Genomic DNA, 22,223 nt, shown 5'->3' on the forward strand with positions numbered 1-22,223 from the left:
ACGTGACCAAAAAAGGAAATTCTGCCATTGTTTTTTATGGTATTTTTTTTACGGTGTTCACCGTGCGGGATAAATAATATGCTGTTTTTTTAGGTCAGGCCAATACGAACGCGCCGATACTTATTATGTCTAGTTTTTGTCTTTTTTTTTCATTTTTTTTCTAATTATAAATGGCTTGATCAGGGAAACAAGGCGATTATTGTTTTTATTACGTAAAACTTTTATTTATTTATTTATTTATCTAAAACTTTTTTTTACTTTTTTTTCACTTTTTATTTTACACATACTAGGGGACTGGAAGATCTGATCTTCTGATCCCCTGTACAATGCACTGCACTACTTCTGTATATACTTGTGTAGTGCAGTGTATTGTAACTGTCACTTTACAACTGACAGTTGAGCCTATTACGTCCTGCCTCGGGCAGGACCTAATAGGCTCGCGTTCCTGGCAACCAGGAAGCCGTTGCTAGGCTTCCTGGTTGCCATTGCAACCATCAGAACCCCGCGATTTTTCGCGCGGGGGGGGGGCAATGGGGTGCAGAGGGAGCCCCCTCCCTCTGTATCAATCACTTAAATGCCGCTGTCGCTATTGACAGCGGCATTTTCGGGGTTAAACTACAGCGATCGGAGAGGACAGTGATCGCTGTAGTTGCAGTGAGATGTCGGCTGTATATTACAGCCGACATCCGATGAAGATGGAGCGAGCACAGCTCCTGTGCCCGCTTCATCCTCAGGGCGTTACTATATACCCATTTTCGGGAAGGGGTTAATAAAAATAGTGTTTGTTTTTTTTTACACCGCTTTCTCTGATCTCCTCACGGATCTCACAGAAATGAGGAGTTCAGAGAAAGTGACAGGAGCTTTCTCCTGCAGACGACGTCACAGACGGCTGTGATTGGTCAGTCTTCAGAGACTGACCAATCACAGCAATCGCCGGCATTGGGGACTGCTAATTGGTCCCCAGGCCGGTAGCAGAGACGGTTAGCTGTCAATGACAGCTACCGCCGCTGTTATGTCACTATGTGATTTCACATAGTGAGTTTATTCCTTCTCCGCAATAGTACGGAGAAGGTACGCTGCAATAAGCGGCCAGCGACGTACTATTACGGCGAAGGTACGCAAGGGGTTAATATTGAATTTGTTTTTAAAATGTGTTTTTAGGTTCATTTATCCATTTTCATGCAGAAACTTGTGCGGATTTTATGCTGCGTATTTTGGTGCGTTTTTTAATAAAATTGTAAGATACAATTCTGAGATGGAAACGCAAGATAATGTGACATGCTGCGGATATTAAAATCTGCAGCGCAGGTCAATTTACGTGCAGAAAAAATTTCGCAAAATGTACATGAGATTACTTAAAATCTCATTTATTTTGCTTGTACTGTATTGGGTTGCGGACTTGTCACTATAAAATCTGCATGGCAAATCTGCACGTAAAATGCATAAGGTCCATATGGTCTTAGGGCATGCAGCAGATTTGTTGCAGAACATTCTACAAATTAAAAAAATCTGTCCCATATATCTGAATAGGGTTGTATGAGGGTATGTTCACACGGCCAAATTTCAGACGTATACGAGGCGTATTATGCCTCGTTTTACGTCTGAAAATACGGCTCCAATACGTCGGCAAACATCTGCCCATTCATTTGAATGGGTTTGCCGACGTACTGTGCAGACGACCTGTTATTTACGCATCGTCGTTTGACAGCTGTCAAACGACGACGCGTAAAAATACAGCCTCGTCAAAAGAAGTGCAGGACACTTCTTTGGACGTTTTTGGAGCTGTTTTCTCATAGACTCCAATGAAAACAGCTCCAAAAACGGACGTAAAAAACGCCGCGAAAACGGCGTGAAAACGCCGCGAAAAATGCGAGTTGGTAAAAAAACGTCTGAAAAGCAGGGTCTGTTTTCCCTTGAAAACAGCTCTGGATTTTCAGACGTTTTTGTTGACTACGTGTGAACATACCCTAAAACTAACATGCAAATGCTGCAGAAGCAGCCATATTCAGATGTATAGAACAGATTTTTCAGTTTTAGAAACTTCTGCAATGAATCTGCCACATGTAAGACCACTTTCACTTGTTAGTATTTTGGTCAATATTTTGCATCAGTATTTGTAAGCCAGAACCTGGAGTGGGTCCAAAATATGGAATAAGGCATAAGCAAAAAGGGAAATGGTGTTTCACTCAGCTAAGTAAATCCAATTAATGAGACGTGGCATCCATGCATGGAGGCGTCTTGGAGCAAGACATATTCCACAGTTACAAGAGGGGCAGGAGATTCCAGCACTGATATACACACAGTATGTATATATTTAACAACCAAAAAGGTCTCACAGGTATGGTAATTTGGCTAGGTATCACCCGCAAGGCGAAATGTTCTACCTCCAAAAATGTCACTATAAACTAGCGAAAACTCCACAATAACATTAGAAACCATGAGGAAAAGGAGTCATAGACTATAAGTACACAAGAAAATATAATTTTATTGTTACACTCAAAAAATGCAAAAATATATAAAAACACAGGTACACAACGAGGTGTATAAAATTGAAAGTCGATAGGTGGATCAAGTGTCAAAAACCCTCAACACGGGCATGCCATATGTACAATAGTATAAGAGGTTCCGTTAGGATATATAAATATATGGGGGAGAGAAAGCACCTCGCCGTCACATACAGACAATGCTGGTTCACTGCAACGGAATCAGTGCCATCTCACCACCAGATAGTACATGCAAGTCAGCAGCAGATGAAAACACAGTCTACAGACTAGTAACACAAGAGTTACGTCTAACTCTTCAATTGCATGGTCCCAGAAATAGATCAAGGGAAAAGGAGCCGGCCTACTATAGCCTGGTGTGAAGGGGAACCGAACGTCCGCTTAACAGAACCACTGATATGGCAAAACTGAAATTGAAGGCTTACCCATGGAGGTGTTTTAGAGGTGAAGTGACCCACCGGGTGTTGAGGCACCCCAACGCGCGTTTCGCAAGTATCGCTTCCTCAGGGGTATGTATATATACAACTTTACATTTATTTAGCAAACGTACAAATTCCATGGCAGTTTCTCATCACAGATCAAGCATTAGCTTACGCGTTTCAGACATGCGTCCTTAGTCATGACTTGCACCTGTATGAAAGCCGGTTCCTTAAAAACCTACTCAATGTGCCATGTGATAAAAATGTCATGTGATAATCCAAGCTGATCTGTTATGGCAGGAAGGAGGTGAAGGGAACAAGTGAGCCCTAATCTACCCACCGCCCTGTCCCTGCCTACTTGCAACGACCCGCCCTAGGCGACGGGGTACAACTTGGCGGCGGTCCCTACGCTGACTAAGTGCAAGGGGATACAAACAGGGAACAAGCAAGGGAAGGGGCAGTAGCCCACGGAACACTGTGAGGAAACGGAGTGGTGAACGAGCCAGTCAGGATCAGGATGTAATGGAGTATACAAACGCAGAGCACGGAGCAGGAAGCAAGCCGGGGGCAGAGCGAAGCAGGATAAGCGGGAACTGAAGCAAGGCAGAAGCACAGCAGAAGCAGGCTGGAGCAAGGCAGCAGTGGGGCCAGGAAACCAAGAAGAATCACAAGCAATGAGGAAGAGAAAACGGCAGGTATAAATGGACAGGGGGCGGAGCTAACTCCGACTGACCAGGCCGCGATAGGCTCTCCCACTCCTGAGCCTGCCACCCTGATTGGTGGGAGCCGGTGTCAGTCTAAGAGGTCTGGCCTCAGGTGTCGACTGATTAATCCTGGGAGTATCCACAGACGTAGTGCCTGGCAGATCCTTTACAGTACTCCCCCTTTTATGAGGGGCCACTGGACCCTTACTAAGAGGACCCGGTTTAGTGGGGAAGAGAAGGTGGAACCTCCTGACCAATACCCCAGCGTGAACATCTCGAGCAGGTACCCAAGTCCTCTCCTCCGGCCCGTATCCTCTCCAATGGACCAGGTACTGGAGGGAGCCCTGGATCATCCTACTGTCCACAATCTTGGCCACCTCGAATTCCACCCCCTCAGGGGTGAGAACGGGAACAGGAGGTTTCCTCGAGGGGGACCAGGACGGGGAGCAGCGTTTAAGGAGGGAGGCATGAAAGACGTCGTGTATGCGAAAGGATGGTGGCAGCTCCAGACAGAAGGATACAGGGTTGAGGACTTCAATGACCTTATAAGGCCCAATAAATCGGGGAGCAAACTTCCTGGACGGGACCTTAAGGCGCAAGTTCCTAGACGACAACCACACCAGATCCCCGACGACAAACCGGGGGTTAGCAGAACGTCTTCTATCAGCCTGAATCTTTTGTACGCTCTGGGACGCCTCTAGGTTCTTCTGAACCTGGGCCCAGACTGTGCACAGTTCCCGATGAACGTCCTCTACCTCGGGATTATTGGAACAACCAGGAGAAACGGAGGAGAACCTTGGATTAAACCCGAAATTACAGAAAAACGGGGAGACCCCTGACGAGTTACTGACCCGGTTATTCAGGGAAAATTCGGCGAGGGGAAGGAATGAGACCCAATCAAATTGACAGTCAGAGATGAAACACCTTAAATATTGTTCCAGGGATTGATTAGTCCTTTCCGTTTGGCCATTAGTTTCGGGATGGAAGGCGGAGAAGGACAGATCAATCTCCAACTTTTTACAAAAAGCTCTCCAAAATAAGGAAACAAATTGTACCCCTCTGTCAGAAACGATATTGACTGGGGCCCCATGGAGACGCAGAATGTGTTTAACAAACAAAGAAGCTAACGTCTTGACGTTAGGTAGTTTCTTAAGGGGCACAAAGTGGCACATCTTGCTGAAGCGGTCTACTACCACCCACACCACCGACTTGCCCTGAGATGGAGGCAAATCGGTGATAAAATCCATGGAGATATGGGTCCAAGGACTCTGGGGAATTGGCAAGGAACGTAGTAAGCCCGCAGGTCGGTACCTAGGGGTCTTGGACCTAGCACAAACCTCACAGGCGGCGACGTAAGCCCTAACGTCTTTAGGCAACATAGCCTAAAACTGCCTCGCGGGAAAAAGAAGCGACATGCCCTATCTTCGGGCGCTTCCGCCTCTGACCTCCCATTGACTTCAATGGGAGGCAGGAGAAAGCGTATTTCTCTGTTTTATGCCCGCGGCGCTCAATGGCCGCGGGCGAAAAACGTCGCGATAATTGCCGCGAAAGGCTATGTTCACACGGGGTATTTTGCCAAGTTTTTTGACGCGGAAACCGCGTCGCAAAACTCGGCAGAAACGGCCCGAGAACGCCTCCCATTGATTTCAATGGGAGGCGTCGGCGTCTTTTTCCCGCGAGCAGTAAAAGTGCCTCGCGGGAAAAAGAAGCGACATGCCCTATCTTCGGGCGCTTCCGCCTCCGACCTCCCATTGACTTCAATGGGAGGCAGGAGAAAGCGTATTTCTCGCTGTTTTATGCCCGCGGCGCTCAATGGCCGCGGGCGAAAAACGGCGCGATAATTGCCGCGAAAATCGGCGTGCAGGGAGAGGAATATCTGCCTCAAAGTTCCAAACGGAATTTTGAGGCAGATATTCCTCCCCCAAAACACTCCGTGTGAACATAGCCAAAATCGGCGTGCAGGGAGATGAATATCTGCCTCAAAGTTCCAAACGGAATTTTGAGGCAGATATTCCTCCCCCAAAATACTCCGTGTGAACATAGCCTAAAAGTAGCTCCAGACGCCTCTATATTTTCGGTTGTTTTCTGCTTCCATATTAATAAAGTTTAGTGAAAACCTACGCTAACGAGCTTTCCCGATATGTCATGTGAAAATACGTCACCAGCCGTTCTATGCAGAACATAGGAATCTCCAATGTGGGCGCTACCATTTGTGAAGGGGTGTCACAATTGCGAGAAGGTTTGTTGCTATTTTTTGGGGGATGCTGACTGTGGCGTCATATAAAACGAAAGATTTTATGTGTCTTTTAGAATGAAGTTGGACAAGTGCAGTAACGCGTTAGATAAATGCGTCCACGGGCTATATTTACATTCTTCTGCGTTGTAATGGTATCACCCAGAGGATCCCTGGCGGGAGAAGGCAGGAGGTGACGCAGCGGCGGCCATCTTCTCCTTCTGTGTGTTGTGCAGGGTGTTTGTGTACAGCTCCCGGGCTGTGGCGAAGCCAATCCCGCTCTTCAGGCTGCATGTTCGCGCTGCCTTCTTCGTAAACCGAGACGGGCTGGGGTTTTCCCTAGGTTTTGTACTTCTCCTATTGAGGTGTTAAAGGACTGCCTGCTATCGAGGCCTTCGTCTGCTCCGCCTCTCCCTCTTTCTGCCGCCTCCTTCCCCTCTCACAGCGAGACCCCCGGTCCGGAGTATGGGTGGGTCGGGGTGGAATAGGGTGTACAACCCGCTGAGCACTGCAGCTCACAAGCAGAGGGGTCCGTTGGGGTCCTTGGTGTTTTCTTGACATGGATCCCCCTGGAGTTGTTACCCTCACCACCGCCAGCCTCCCCCCGAAGAGACAGCTGATCCGGCATCCTGACACCAGCATTCAGCCTCCAGCAGACATGACAGGTAGTCGGCGTGGCTAGGACACCAGATAGCCCCCTCCTGACCTAGTTGTAATCTCCTCCCCAGTGTTGATCGGCCGTCTAGGCGCACTATCCCAGTCATACGACTTATTATTTTTTTTTGTGTCGCATCTGATCGCGACATGACTGCCTGTACTCCTTACCGTTGACCCTTCATCTAGGCAGCTCATACACTACGCTAGTGACAGGTCATCCTTAGCGCACGTCCCCTTCCCTGTGCTCCGGCATCATGGTGTTCCTCCCTATGGGGTGTCGGCTGAACTTCCACATGGGCTTCTTCTCTGCCCTTAAGCCCGGTATTTTGGGGCGACTCGACCTGTGCTGTGAACACCCCACCTGTCAGACGGATAAGTAATATATCTAGCTGTATTTGCACTGTAGAGGTAATAGGAAGACACGGGGTTCTCTTGAAGTACAGTGACGTCATCTCTTCTCCATACAATGCAGTCTTGGGGCTGGCTGAGCAATCTTAGTTTCTCTTTTTGTGAGCAGGGAGGCCTAACAAGCAGGCCTATGCAGGATGGCTTTTGATTTTATGGTATAGGCTGACCGCAGGAGACATCTTTATATTTTTTTCATCATTGGGCCCCTAACATTTTTCAGTTACTGGTTTTGTTCATGTATAGGATATAATGCCTCTTTTAGTTTTATCAGAAAATAGCCTACTTCCTGTCATGGTTGTACAGCAGCTCCGTTTCTTGACCCTGGTAGTATGACAGGCCTGTCACATATTGCCTAAGTAGTGGTTTAGGTTGCGTTGACCTGACGGCGTCACTCGAAGGAGGTAGCATAGCTTGTTTCTGTTGACTTGTCTTACGTGAACAAAAATTACCCGAAATTAGCGACAAATTAAGAAGTTTCATAGGCCTTTGCACCGGCGGCGGTATAAAAATGGGTGACCCCAACTCTCGGAAGAAGCAGGCTCTGAACAGACTGCGATCTCAGCTAAGGAAGAAGAAAGAGTCTCTAGCTGACCAGTTTGACTTCAAGATGTACATCGCATTTGTGTTCAAAGATCAGGTAAAACAGCCTGGAATCCTATCTGAAGTAAAGAGCAGGTATATCTGCAAAACTAGTCATTCAGCTGTCCATCTGTGTCTGGGGAAAGCTGGGTGACTGCCGATATGGCTCCCGGGGGGGAGGGGGTGTCATTGGGCTTTCATGGAATCCTACCTGTCTACATATGCAGTGATGTTTCCTTACATGACTTAGTAGTCTTGCTGGAACAGTTGTGTGTACTGTTCTAGCCATATTGGTGATCAGCCCAATGTGCAGGTAAGCATAGCAAACTCCTAGCTGGAGCCCATGTATCTTCTCTGTCCGACAACAAGGTTGAAGGACCTGTGGGTGACGTCACGCTGTGTGTCTGCAGGGAAATAAGCTGGGTGGGAGCGATGAGAAGTGCATGATGCTGATTCATCAGCGTCATACACTTCTATTCACAACACCCAGATGGTAAAAACACAATACACACCCAGATGGTAAAAACACAATACACACCCAGTTGGTAAAACGAGAAAACACGCCCAGTTGTCCATTGAAAATCTCATTTGCATAAATATAAAATTGCTCATAACTTGGGCAAAAATGATCGTTTTAAAAAACAAAAAACAACAACTTTGCTTTTATCTACATTGCAGCGCCGATCACATTCAATAGGAGATATGGATTTGATAATCTGGTGACAGAGCTTCTTGAATTGGGAGGCAGAGGCGTTTTTTGTTTTTTTTTTCCTGAGCAGCTTCTGGCCACTCGTGCAAAAAAAAAACAACAAACAACCGGCTTGCTCTTTCTTCGAACGGTTTATGCCTCTGATCTCCCGTTGAAATCAATAGTAGAAGGCAGTAAAAACCCGTGGCGCTTGTTTCTAAGGTTTTTTTTTTTACTGCAGTTCTTGCATTAGATTCAACGACCAGGTGCAAAAAAAAAAGCATTCAAACAACGCTGGCAATTCAAAATCTGTCTCAAATTCCTACAGGAATTTTGAGGCTGATTTTTTTTTTTTTTTTTTTTTCTGCCTGCAAAAACCTGAAGTAGGCCTTGTAGGTGTTTTATTCCCTGGAATACATTTCTGTGTAAATTGATGCCGTTGCTTTTTAAATGGAATTCTAGGATTTTACAGCATTTAAAGAGGACCTGAAAACCTGTAAGAATTAAGAAATCACATTTTTTAGTTAAAATAAGCCACATATCAAGGAATCTTTAAACTATGCAAATGACCTACTACATGCAGGAGTTGGGTCTGAGCTTCCAGGTAGGGGCATCCTGGTATCCCCCCTGCATCCTTCCACGTCAGAATCTAAGCTCAGAACGTGAGTCATCTATGTACTGCATTAATACAGCATCTTTTATTTATTTGAAGGCCGCGTTGTTGGGTTGTACCTTTCTCAAGGGCCGCAATCAAGGGCTAACATTTGCCCGTGTATCTACTGTTTGCTGGGCACTTTTACGTTCCATTCCCCCAATCATGCAATGTAAACAGGCCTTAGGCTCTGCAGGGCTCCCCTCCTCTGACATGGGAGATACTCCAGAACTGCACTGATGTCTATGATCGGAGCTGCTGTCTAATTTCTGCACACTGCTCTCTGCGGCTGTCCTTTTACCAGCAGTGACTTTCTGGACAGGCTTATCTGGGGCCGCACGAAATGGTTTAGACCATCATTTTCAGTGGTTTAACCCATCCCTATGGCAGCATCACAAGCTGTTTTGGTGTTGCCGGGTCAGTCATTGTTGTTTGTCTGTTCAGCGTAGATTGTAGCTTGACAATTGGTGTTACACAATGGAAACTGATCAACAATAACTGCTTATTGTATCTGGTCTTACACACTAGCCTCATGGCTTCCATAACTGAGCCATGATGGCTGGCTGACTCAGTTTTCAGGTGGATTCTAGGGAATTCTGAAGGACCCCATTATATTGGGTTTCTATTGCGGTTCTAGTATTTTGTGACGATAAGCATAGCTCTGCGGACTAGTATTCTAGTTGTCGAAAATACCAGAACATACAGAAACCTAAAGTTGCCAGTGTGAACACAGCCTACGTCATATCAGGCAAACTAGAAATGACATTTACATAAGTTACGTTTGAGAATATATTGAATCCGTTACACATTTTCTTGGCCAGTATTAAGTGTTACAAAATGGTGGGGGTCCTTTAGCTGACACCCCCCCCCATTGAGGCCATGGCAGTCGGAGTAATAGTCTTTCCTCGTTACTCTGCCTGTTTATTTCTTTATTGGGAATCTGACCGAAGTGATGCAATACAACATCTGCTGCACCATATAGAAAATGTATAGCCAAACTGTTCCTGACTGTTCCTTGTGGCAAAGATGAACTTTTTATTTTCTGTGGCAGGGGTTACTACGCTGTACCGGGTCTCTGCAGCTGGGCGCAACAGATAAGGTGGGAGGGGTGAGGGAATAGCAGGTGGGCACCACCCTGCCAGAGTTAGTTTTTGAAAGTGGCGTATGTAGAGCATTTAGTAGATTACATTAAAAGAAAAATCCTGTCTGTTTGGGAATAAATGTCTTGGGCTCTGTTCATACCACTTACCCCCTAAATAATGTAGAAATTTTATGTTTCTATGGGATGAACAGATTTCAGAAGTGTGCGCTTTTTTTGTTACTATGCTGAATAATGTAGTAACATCCCATTCGTTTTATTTCCATGAAGATGTCTTAGTCTTTACTGGTTTTTGGGTAATTGTACTTAGTGGCATCTAATGCTAATTATAATTTTATTTTTATCTTTTCCCGTGTAGAAAAAGAAGTCGGCTCTCTTTGAAGTGGCTGACGTTATACCTGTTATGACTAATAATTATGAGGAAAATATCCTGAAAGGTGTGCGGGATTCCAGCTATTCCTTGGAAAGTTCCCTTGAGCTTCTGCAGAAGGATATAGTACAGCTTCATGCACCTCGCTACCAGTCAATGCGCAGGGTAACGCAGGGTCTTGTAACTTTACACTTGTCTTCTGTTTTTACCTCTGTCTCTGTCTCTCTCTGTCCTGTTTTATTTTATTTTTTGCGGACCGGGCAATGCACGGAGCGTGGAAGCCATGATTGTGTGGATTGGCCCATAGGAAAGCTTGCATTCTATACTATCCGCAATTGCGAGTAGTATACGGCTGCAGAACTGCGGCTGTGTGCGTGACGCCTAACTGATCTAAAAAATGTATGCCACAAAATCCCATCGCCCTGCTAGGTTTATCCTTTAAAGTGTTTTATAAGTTTATTTAAAGCTCCAATCTGCCTTCTTGGTGGGAAACCAAGACTAGGATCTGAATGATTCGGTCTTCAGTGTTACCAGGATTTGTTGTGTTGCCCCAGAAGAAATAACATGTTTATGAATAAAGTAACCCTTTTGATGTCTCTATATTACAGGATGTAATTGGGTGTACTCAAGAGATGGACTTTATTCTTTGGCCTCGAAATGATATAGAGAAGATTGATTGTCTTCTGTTTTCGAGATGGAAGGGATCAGAGGAGCCCTACAGGCCTGTTTTGGCAAGTATATTTTACTGAATTGTACTATGTTCTGTTTAGTAGAAAATGCAATAAAGGGCTTTGAATATTTTATACAGGAGTAGTTCTGTTTGAAAGCATATGTGGAACTTCAGCAAAGCTATCTGATACCAGTTTGTTCTTATTAACAATCTTCAATCTTACATTTTTCTGTTAGGCCAAGTTTGAATTTCATCATGGTGACTATGAAAAACATCTTCTGCATGTACTTAGCCGGAATGACAAGACTGGAGTTGTTCTGAACAACCCTAGCCAGTCGGTGTTCCTCTTCATAGATAGACAGCACTTGCAGGTAAGTGTTTCTTTAGGCTGAAGCTACGCACAGGCTTTATATAGCACGGCCGCTTAAAGAGGCTCTGTCACCACATTATAAGTGGCCTATCTCTTACATAAGGTGAGGGGCGCTATAATGTAGGTGACAGCAGTGCTTTTTATTTAGAAAAACAATCTATTAAATGACAAGTTACAGTGAGCTTACGCTTTGCTCTGCTGTAAGTACCACAGAAACGTTACCGAAGTTTCGGGATTGTGAATAGACATCCCGTCCTGGCTGGAGGTGATGTCTATTCACTGTGAAGACACTTCAGTAACGTTAATATGTCAGTATAAGTCAGCACATAGTGAACAACGCAGTGTCACTATGCGTTGAGTGAAGGGAGAGAAGTGTATGACGCTGATTTGTCAGTATCATACACTTCTCTCCACAACGCCCAGTTGTCCATTAACCCCTTAGTGACCACTAATACGCCTTTTAACGTGATTCACTACTGGGCTTTAGGCTAGGCTGACGCCTTTTCACGTCAGCCTAGTCTAAGTCCTGCATGGGTCTCCCGTGCAGGCAGGAGCCGGGGCTCTGCTGTCTGATGACAGCTGAGCTCCTGCTCCAACGCCCGCGATCGAAGTTTACTTCGATCGCGGCCGTGTAACCCGTTAAATGCCGCCGTCAATAGCGACCGCGGCATTTAACTTTGTTTACAGAGGGAGTGCGCTCCCTCTCTCACCCATCGGCGGCCCGCGAATGCAATCGCGGGTCTCCGATGGGGTGTCATGGCAGCCGGGGGACTGATAAAAGCCCCCAGGTCTGCCCTGGACATATGCCTGTTAGGACGCGCCGGAGGCACGTCCTAACAGATTGCCTGTCAGATTTACACTGACAGGCAATAATGCTCTGGTATACGAAGTATACCAGAGCATTATAGCAGCGATCGGAACATCGCACAGTAAAGTCCCCTAGTGGGACTAATAAAATCAGTCATCAAAGTGAAATAAAGATGATTAATAAAAAGTACAGTAAAAAAATAAATCCATTTTTTTCCATAAAAAGTGGTTTTATTTAGTAAGTGTAAAAAAAAGTACACATATGTGGTATCGCCGCGACCGTAATGACTCCATTAATAAAGTTAATATGTAATTTAAACCGCAAAGTGAACACCGTAAAAAAAAAACGCCAAAAACTATGGCGAAATTGCAATTTTTTTCCATTGCCCCCCAAAAAAGTCATAATAAAAATGAATCAATAAGTCCCATGTACCCCAAAACAGTACCATTCAAAACTACGTCTTGTCCCGCAGAAAACAAGCCCAAAAAATCACTACATTGATGGAAAAATAAAAAAATTACGGCTCTTGAAAAGCGATGATGCAAAAACAAATAATTTTAGTTCAAAAGTGTTTTTATTGTGCAAAAGTCGTAAAACATAAAAAAAACTCTACATATGTGGTATCGCCGTAATCGTACCGACCCATAGAATAAAGGTAACATGTTATTTACGTCGCATAGTGAACGGCGTCAATTTAAAAACGCATAGAACAATGGCGGAATTTCAGGTTTTTTTTATAATCCCCCCCCCCCCCCCCCCCCCCCAAAAAAGGTTAATAAAAGTTAATATAAAAATTATATGTACCCAAAAATGGTGCCATTAAAAAGCACAACTAATCCCGCAAAAAACAAGTCCTCATACAGCTATGTAGACGAAAAAATAAAAACGTTATAGCTCTTTGAATGCGACTATAGAAAAACTAATAAAATAGCTTGGTCATTAAGGCCTAAAATGGGCTGGTCACTAAGGGGTTAAGAAAGTCATTCGCATAAATCTAAAATCGCTAATAACGTGGTAAAAATAGATAATTTTTCTAAATAAAAAGCACTGCTGTCACCTACATTATAGCGCCCTTCTCCGTATGTAGGAGATAAAGCACTTATGTGGTGACAGAGCCTCTTTAAATAGCAACTGTGACACCATTTGTGTGTGACTTGAGAGGGATTTTTAACCAGGGCTACGCTGTGACATTGGCTTTAACACCGGTCATGCGGCCACAGATCACTGACGCCCTGCCTGCATCTTAGGTCATGAAAGTTGTGGCAGTGTTGACTGTCGCCTTAACCCTCAGCTCGTAACGCGGCCACATTGACTTTCGTTACCTGAAAGGCAGGCAGGGCGACACCGCAATCTTTGGCCGCACGACCTGTGTCACAGCCAAAGTCACAGCGTAGCCCTGGTTAAAAATCTCCAGTCACACACAAATGGTGTCACAGTTGCTGTTTAAAGAGGCTCTGTCACCACATAAGTGCCCTATCTCCTACATAAGGAGATGGGCGCTATACCTTTTTTCTGTTCTAGTCGCCATGCAGAGCCAGGCTTATTGGTACATCAGTACATCAACTGAATGTTCGTATGTTTTATTAGTTTTCTCATTAAAACTGGGCTAAACTAGCCAATATTTTCCATATAAAGTTTCAGGCTAACCAATGAACGACCAAGAGAGTATCAACAGGAAGCGATCAATGATTCCAATGTAACACTTGCCTATTTATTCCTAATCTCTTCTCTACCTAGAGTCAACAAGACATATATATACTTTAATATGTATTTAGCTTCAAATAGCCGGCATCTTGCCACGCGTGTCACGGTCTGACACCAGTGGTGTGTGATAAGATTTGTATGACAGGCAGCTTGAGAAAATATATACACAAAATTGTGACAAGCTCCCTCTGTCAATTATTATACACCTCTGAGGAAACATCCATATAAGAGAGGGATGTAGAAACGCGTCAGGTGTTCGATGATTTGTCATAGGAAGAGATGTTGCACTTCTAATACTAGTCCCAGGCAGTGTTAAAGTATATATGTTTTGTTGACTCTAGGTAGAGAAGTGATTACGAGCAAATAGGTAAGTGTTAAATTGGATACATTTATCGCTTCCTGTTGATACTCTCTTGGTCGTTCCTTGGTTAGCCTGAAACTTTATTGGGAAAATATTGGCTGGTTTAACCTAGTTTTAATGAGGATACTAATTAAAATAAGTTGAGCGTTCTTATTCAGGTGGATTTTTTCTATTTCACACAAGTGAACACAATACTTTTGATCTGAGATATATATACAATTTTGGTTGAATTTTCCTATGCTATTCTAGACTGTATGTAGCCCCCCCCCCCCCCCCCCCCCCGAAAAAAAATAAGTACGTTTTTAGTTTTAGCAGTACAGAATTAGACATCGGATTGGTAGGTAAACAAACAAGCAATAACGTCCCAACCAATTTATAATGGAAGTACATAATATTTGACGTAGATATGGCTCATTTCCCAAGTGTGCCCCACGAGTTTTCAGTACAATACCAGGTACTAGGTTTACATGTTTTTCCATCCTGTTGAAACGTCGGGTTTTTGTTTTTACAAAAAAAAAACGAAGCTTGAGGTTTTTTTTTTTAACCCCTTAATGACCGGGCCTGAAGGCCTTAAAGGGGTTATCCGGGACTAAAAATTGCATTGCAACAATATATTTATGTGAGACTAAGTAACTTACTAATATACTTTAATATAAATTCTGTACTAAATGGTGCAGTTCAAACCTCGTAAATTGTTCACGGAAGTCCTGGAGCTTTTCTAATAATGACGCTCTGACACGGCCCCACATGACTGAGGGCTTGCTTCAGGGGCTGTCACAATGCCTATTGCTTGAGTCCCGAGCAGAGCATCACCTAGCTGATGCTTTGCCCGGTGTCTCCAGCCCTGCTCCTGACGTCACTGTCCATATATGGTCAGTGACTTTAGGGGTTTCCTATCACTAGAGTTCTCAAGCAAATCATCAGCTGATGCTCGGCGACTCAAGTACTGCTGCCGACGTCATTGTCCATATATGGAAAGGGACGTTGGCAGAAGTGCTTTAGTCCCCAGGCAGAGTATCAGCGGATCTCTGCTCGGGAACTCCAGCGATAGGAAACCCCTGAATTGACCAAATATGGACGTCGGAAGCAGTACTGGATTTCTGAGCAAAACGCTAGTTGATGCTCTGCTCGGGACTCAAGCAATAGGCAACGTGACAGCCCCTTGCATTAATGTTCACGAACAGCACATGAAGCAAGAGCTCAGTCACGCGGGGCCGTGTCAGAGCGTCGTCATTATTAGAAAAGCTCCAGCGCTTCCAGGAACAATTCACAAGGTTTGAACTGCACCATTTAGTACAGAATTGTAAATAAAAGTATATTGGTAATTTACTTAGTTTCACATAAAATTGCATTGCAATAATATATTTTGGTCCCCGGATAACCCCTATAATGACCCAGCTAAATTTTTCAGTTTTTTTCTTCTGAGTTTTAGGAGCCAAAACTCTTCTATTTTGTATTTTTTCATTGACGTGGCTGTATGAGGCCTTGTTTTGTGCAGGAGAATATTTTTCTTTTTTCCCCCGCAGTTTGGGGGTAGCAATTTTTTTATCTTTACGGCATGAATATAGGAAAAAGCGATTCTCGGCATTGTTTTCCTTGTTTATTTTTTATCCCGTTCATGTTTGACGCTAATAGGATATTACGTTCAGGATATTACGGTCATGTAGATATTTAATGAGTAGGGTTTTTGTTATGTATGGGGCAGAATATATTTTCTGCAGAATAATGACTTTATTTTTTTGGGGACTTCATTTTTTTTTATTTTTTTTTAATCCCATCAAGGAATAACTTTATTTACAACTTTATTTTTTTACTTATAATGGATTAGTGTATGCTACTACATTATACTGTCATACCGAAGAAAGAATAGAGCATATAGTCGGAGTATATAAGAATATATCAGTTTTATTATTACAAAATAACATACATTTAAAAACACATCAATCGAAGACTCTAGTACTATGGTACGTCATTCAGCACAGGAAGATATTATGTAACACAGACGAAATGGTGTATGCCGCAAAATTGTATATACTACCCACAGAGGTGATTATAATATATTACATCCATGTGGATTGTATACTGTTTCTTATACTGTATGTATTTGCTGTATATAACACTCTTTATTTATTTATTTACTATTTATTTTTTATTTAATATTCATCCCGTGTTTTTTATTCTGTATATTCACATATGCTATTAATAATGATGACCATAACCCAAACTGGCCTTACAGCTATACTGTTATGCTGTCAGAACTTCTTAAATATGATGAACATTACTATGCTCTATTCCTGGAATTTCAATTACTCCAAGTTAGAACCCACTTACCTCCTTGATGACGTGCGCTTGCTCGGTGGTGCGGCTTGCGGCGGTGCCTGCCCCCTTCGGCTTCGATGCATGCACTGCGCATGTCCGGAACTCCCGTCACGCGTTGGGACTCCGGATGTGCGCTCCAGCGTGCGGGGCCGGATGTGGGGCATGCCTTGCTTCCGGTCGCGTCATCGGACAAGCGCCGACTTCCGTCTCGGCGATAATGTGGATTCACTGGGGTATGTGCACACACTATAAAAGGACCACACACATTATGGGTTGAATGTACCCCCTGAGGAAGCGATTAAGAACAGCGAAACGCACGTTGGGGTTTTTCTGTGGGCGACTCAGCACGGACGTGTATCGATATCCCTTACTTTCCTTTGCAATGGGTAAGACTGCACTGTTATAACTGCTCACTACTCTCATTACTGATCCTCCCGGTGTGACTCTCTCCTGACTTAATAGTATCCTTCATGCTTATATAACTGAGAGGACACTGCGGATGATCAGTATACAATCCACATGGATGTAATATATTATAATCACCTCTGTGGGTAGTATATACAATTTTGCAGCATACACCATTTTGTCTGTGTTACATAATATCTTCCTGTGCTGAATGACGTACCATAGTACTAGAGTCTTCGAATGATGTGTTTTAAAATGTATGTTATTTTGTAATAATAAAACTGATATATTCTTATATACTCCGACTATATGCTCTATTCTTTCTTCGGTATGGCTCTATACTACGGAGCAGTCTATCCGATACATTATGGGGGGAAGTTGGCCTTTTAAACTTTACCTAGCCTGTAACCAATATATGCTTGGAGTCTATTTATCTACATTATACTGTCACTTTGACCAAGGCTGCTGTTAGGGCAGCACATAGTGTGCCCTAACAGCAGGCAAACTGAACAGACAGCCCTGAGGTCCTTTCTAGGTCCCCAGGTCTGACTGCAGAGGGATTCCCTGGTCTTTGATCACATCACCAGGTTTCTGATGACTAGATCAAAGGGGGGAATGCCCTTTGATCATGCTGCGGTCATGGACTGTGGCGATTAAAATGGTTAAACAGCTGGGATTGGAATGTTTTCCGACCCCCAGCTGTATTTAGCAGGCTTCTCGGAGATGAGGAGCTGCAAGTTACACCATGATAAACCTATAGATCTGTTGCAGGATCCGTTTGCAAAAAGATAAAATTAAAATTAGTTTCAACAGGATAGCAAAACGTGATGTGAACAAGGCCCTAAGTTCTAGTATTTTCCCATCAGATAGTGCTTTATTTTTAATGTGTGGTTTATATAAGCTATGTGGGGCTCCGGTCCCGGAAGTTCCTACAGCGAGTATTTTTTGTATTGTAGTAAAAGTTCTTCAAATACAAATTTAGGATGGACCACTGAATGTTTTGGAGAAGGAACACAGCATGTGGCGGCATTTACTAAATTTCAGATGTAGAAGTGAATTGTTTTTAGTTTACTAGCTTTCTTAATTTACTTTATCTTAAGATACAATGTATATGTTTTACCTGTCTGCAGACTCCTAAAAGCAAAGCCACAATCCTCAAGTTATGCAGCATCTGCCTCTACCTGCCACAGGAACAGCTCACGCATTGGGCGGTTGGCACCATTGAGGATCACCTTCGCCCATACATGCCCGAGTAAGGTTGTGACCAGTCAAACTGGGAAGATCAGATATTCACAACAATTTTATTTTTCTTCTCCAATTTAAAGAAGAATATGGACTCATGCTCAGAACACTTGTACGTTGTGAACCTTCATGCTGGACTTTTTTTTTTTTTTTTCCTTCACCATTTTAGTATCTGGACTTTTTTTTTTTTTTTTTTTTTTTACTTTTTTCTTAATTTTTTTTTCTTTGCATGGACCTTGTGAAAGAGAGGATGTTCTGCAACATCTTTGCTTTAGCCTTGTAAAATGTGAAATGATGGGACTTTGGCACACTGAATCAAATGTATCAGAAAGCACAAGGTATTATTTGTTTTGGTGGTCTTCCCATTTGCACTGGTCATATCCCCTAACAAAGTTTAGAATGTTAGACTACAGTTGCAAGGGTGAAATATGAAAGTAACCGGTATAAAAGCACTATCTGAATCGCTTCAATGAAGCAAGGATTTGCTGCAGTAAATAAAGGCTGACTTTAGACAGATTTATAAGAAGAAATCCTGTTTATTCAGCATTTGCTTTCATACCTCCGTTCTTATTGCAGGGGTGAGACAAAGTGTAGAGGCACTTCAAATTTTTGATCTCTTTTTCCCAGTTGCTGCATTTCCCACTGTGGGTGCATTGACATGAATATAGCCTAAAAGTCTGCAGTAGCTATATTATATATGTGAAGTACTTGGGCACTGTGGAAAACACATGTTCTGCATAGAGGAAATGAGACACAAACCTGCTGGTGTTTGTGCAGTTATTACTTTTGTAGAATAAAGTAATACTTCTATAATCGTAAACCCATGGAGGGTTCGGGAAACTAAGTTACAAAGCAGTTGCAAACTGTAATTGGAAGTTGAAGCGTGCGGAGTTGGAGGAGGATATTTTTATTTTGTGCAATGAAAATAAGGTTGACTACTGTATTGTATTGAAAGAAAGCTTTGCTCAAAGGGTTTCAGTACCTCTTTGATTAAACTTGTATAGGCCTGCTCCCGTTGGCTAATACTAGTGCTTACCTGGTTTAAATTTGTATCTAGCTTTTGTTTGAAATTGGATTTAATTGAAATTTAAAATAAACAAGCTTAAATCTGTGTCCATGTTGTAGTCTTTCTGCCATGCAGGAGAATGCTGAGCCTTTGTTCCTTCCATAACACTGAGTATTTGTGTGAATCCGTTTGCTCTGAACTTTATAGTGTTAATAGGGATATTCTACAATTGTTAAGAAATTAAAGATTTGTGTAGAAGAAGAAATTACACCACTTATGTCGTCCGCATTAACTGAAGTATCCACACTGTTCAGGCTTTGATGGGTCTTTTTGTAGCCAAAACGGAGTGGGATGCAAAAGAAGTGTATAAACTTTTTATTTGTCCTCTTCCTCCCTTTTAGGATCTATTTCTAGCTTTGGCAGTAAATTGCCCTCTGTTGCTTCTGCTTAGAATGAACACCTTGTCCCAATAGAAGATATTTATGTATATGGAGTATGTGAGCCCAGATCCATTTAGGATCATTTCCTTGGTGGACCTACACTGGATACTGTGCTACGTAGATTTAACACCGAATCCCTCATCTATAAGGTTTTACCCACGGCTGTTTTTTGGTCAGTATTTGGAAGCCAAAACCAGGAGTAAGTGCAAAATATGGAAGAGGTGCAAATCTTTCCATTTCTACTTTTTCTGTGTAGGTTTCACTCCTAGTTTTGGTCTCCAAATACTGAATAAAAATAGTTACAATTACTGCCGTGTGAAAGGAGCCTAAGGTATGAGCTGACTAATAGAAGGTGGGGGTGTTCTCACAGCATTATTTTATTTATTTTTTTGTTAGGGGGTAATAGCTGATTGGATAAGAGGAACTAGAATCTCAAGCATGCTGGGGAAAGAGACAAACTAGTTCCCTATCGCCTCCCCCAGCGATAAGTAGAAGGGGGGAAACAAAAGTCCCCTGAAGTGCTCCATGAGAATGGAGAGCTTGTGCACAAGCCTGACCAGCGCTCCATGTGTTTTATGGGACAACCCTTTTAAAGAATGAGTACACTGAAGCGGGAGACTGTTAGGCCGGGTTCCCACGTAATGTAAGCGCTGCAGAATTTCCGCATTTACGGGACCAGCAAAGTGGATAAGATTTGGAAAATCTCATGCGGTGTAGAATTTAAATCCGTAGCATGTCAACTTATGCTGCATTTTTCTTGAATTCCTATTGCAGGTTTTCCCCATTGAATTCAATATACATGCAAAATCCACAACAGAAAGCAGTGTGTTGCCAATTCTGTGGCGTAATCGCAGCGTTTACGTCGCAAAAATCATCGCAACTCCGGAAAAATAAAATCATACTTACCCAGATCGCCCTCCTCCTTCCTGCGGTCCTGCCTCCTGGGATGACTTTGCATCCCATGTGACTGCTGCAGCGATGGTCACATGGGATGTCATCCCAGGACGCCGGCCTCTAGGGATGTCGTTACATCCTATGTGACTGCCGCTGCAGCGGTCACATGGGGTGCTGTGTCATCCAGGGGGACTGGACTGCGCAGGAGGGACTCGTTGCTGTAACTGCTTTTTACAGCTGCTTTCCGCAGCGGAAATTTAGTCCGAAAAAACGCAGCACAATGTGGTGCGGTTTTTGGACGGAATGTACTGCGTGTTCCAGGTCTGATACGCGGTGTGGTTTTTACGCAGCGCATCTGTCCCGTGGAAATGGCCTTTGGGTATAAAACTATGTATTTTAAAAATTGCAGATTTGCTGCAGACTTTACCAGTGAATCAGTTAAAGGGGTTACGTGGGGACAGAAAAGTATTAGCAGTGTTCTCACTGCAGTATGTGAGTACACTCGCTAATATACATTCCGGTCCCCTGTCACACTGATTATGAGAGGGTTTTTATAGCGCTGGCGGGGAACCGGAAGCCTAGTGGCACAGTCTAACTTAATGACGACACAACTCTTCATGTGACCAGCCCCGCTGTGCTCTATGTAATAGCTGTAGCAGTAGTACAGTGATTACATAGAGTACATCGGGGCTGGTCACATGAGAGTTGTCATCCTAAAGTTAGACTGTGCCGCTAGACTTCCGGTTCCCCACCAGCGCTTTAAAAACCTCTCTATCAGGGAGATGGGGGACCGCAATGTATATTAGTGAGTGTACTCACATACTGCAGTGAGAACACTGCTAATACTTTTCTGTCCCCATGTAACCCCTTTAAAACTTACCTCAAGCCAAAACTGAAAACAATTGTTTTAGAATTCAGATAGTTCTGGTCTTAAAGGGGTTATCTGCATATAGAAAATTGAACCTAAAGTAATCTTATCAACCCAATGCTATAAACTTAATACAGATCTTTCTTCCCAATGCAGCACTTTTGTGAGATCATATCTCACTCCACCATTGCAGGTAGTTCCTCCGCTTGTATTGATGTGTTCTCTGTACTGTGAGCAATACTGCCCCCCCCCCCCCCCCCACCCCTCTGAGATAAAACATCACTGCACACAGGGACTTGTCTTCTCTCCTGCTCCATCTGCAGTAGGGAGTGGGGCGCTTGCATCGATTAAATTTTTGATACAAAATAGATAGGCCTGACACCAACAATTGTCGACTGCGAACATTTATTTAACCCCTTAGTACCGAAGATATTTTAAGCCTTAATTACCAAGCAAGTTTTAAAGTTTTTCCATAGTCTTATTCGAAGAGCTATAACTCTTTAGTTCTCCGTCAACGTAGCTGTATAAGGACTTGCTATTTGTGGGACAAGTTGTATTTTTTAATAGCACCATTTTGGGGTACTTATAATTTATTGATATTTATTAACTTTTTGGATGGGGTGATAGGAAAAAACCCAGAAATGTTGCCACTTTTTTGAGTATTAAATTTGCTGTTTACTGTGTGTGTGTGTGTGTGTGTATATATATATATATATATATATAAAAACACACAACTTTATTCAGCGGGTCATTACGATTGCGGCGATACCAAATTTTTATTATTTTTATTTATTTTTTTTTCTGAATTTATTGGTTGTCTCCTTAT

The 22,223-nt window shown here is 43.2% G+C and overlaps 1 protein-coding gene across 1 annotated transcript; it reads left to right on the forward strand.

The window, feature by feature from the left end:
- The first annotated feature begins 6,028 nt into the window (after positions 1–6,028).
- On the forward strand, positions 6,029–19,300 carry C5H6orf62 (chromosome 5 C6orf62 homolog). Its single transcript, XM_075826559.1, has 5 exons — positions 6,029–7,559; positions 10,299–10,475; positions 10,919–11,041; positions 11,217–11,351; positions 18,078–19,300. The coding sequence occupies exons 1-5, from the start codon at positions 7,431–7,433 to the stop codon at positions 18,201–18,203; spliced, it is 690 nt and encodes a 229-aa protein (XP_075682674.1). The 5' UTR covers positions 6,029–7,430; the 3' UTR covers positions 18,204–19,300.
- Positions 19,301–22,223: the final 2,923 nt, after the last annotated feature.

This window comes from Rhinoderma darwinii, chromosome 5, assembly GCF_050947455.1.
Source record: "Rhinoderma darwinii isolate aRhiDar2 chromosome 5, aRhiDar2.hap1, whole genome shotgun sequence".
Classification (NCBI taxonomy): domain Eukaryota; kingdom Metazoa; phylum Chordata; class Amphibia; order Anura; family Rhinodermatidae; genus Rhinoderma; species Rhinoderma darwinii.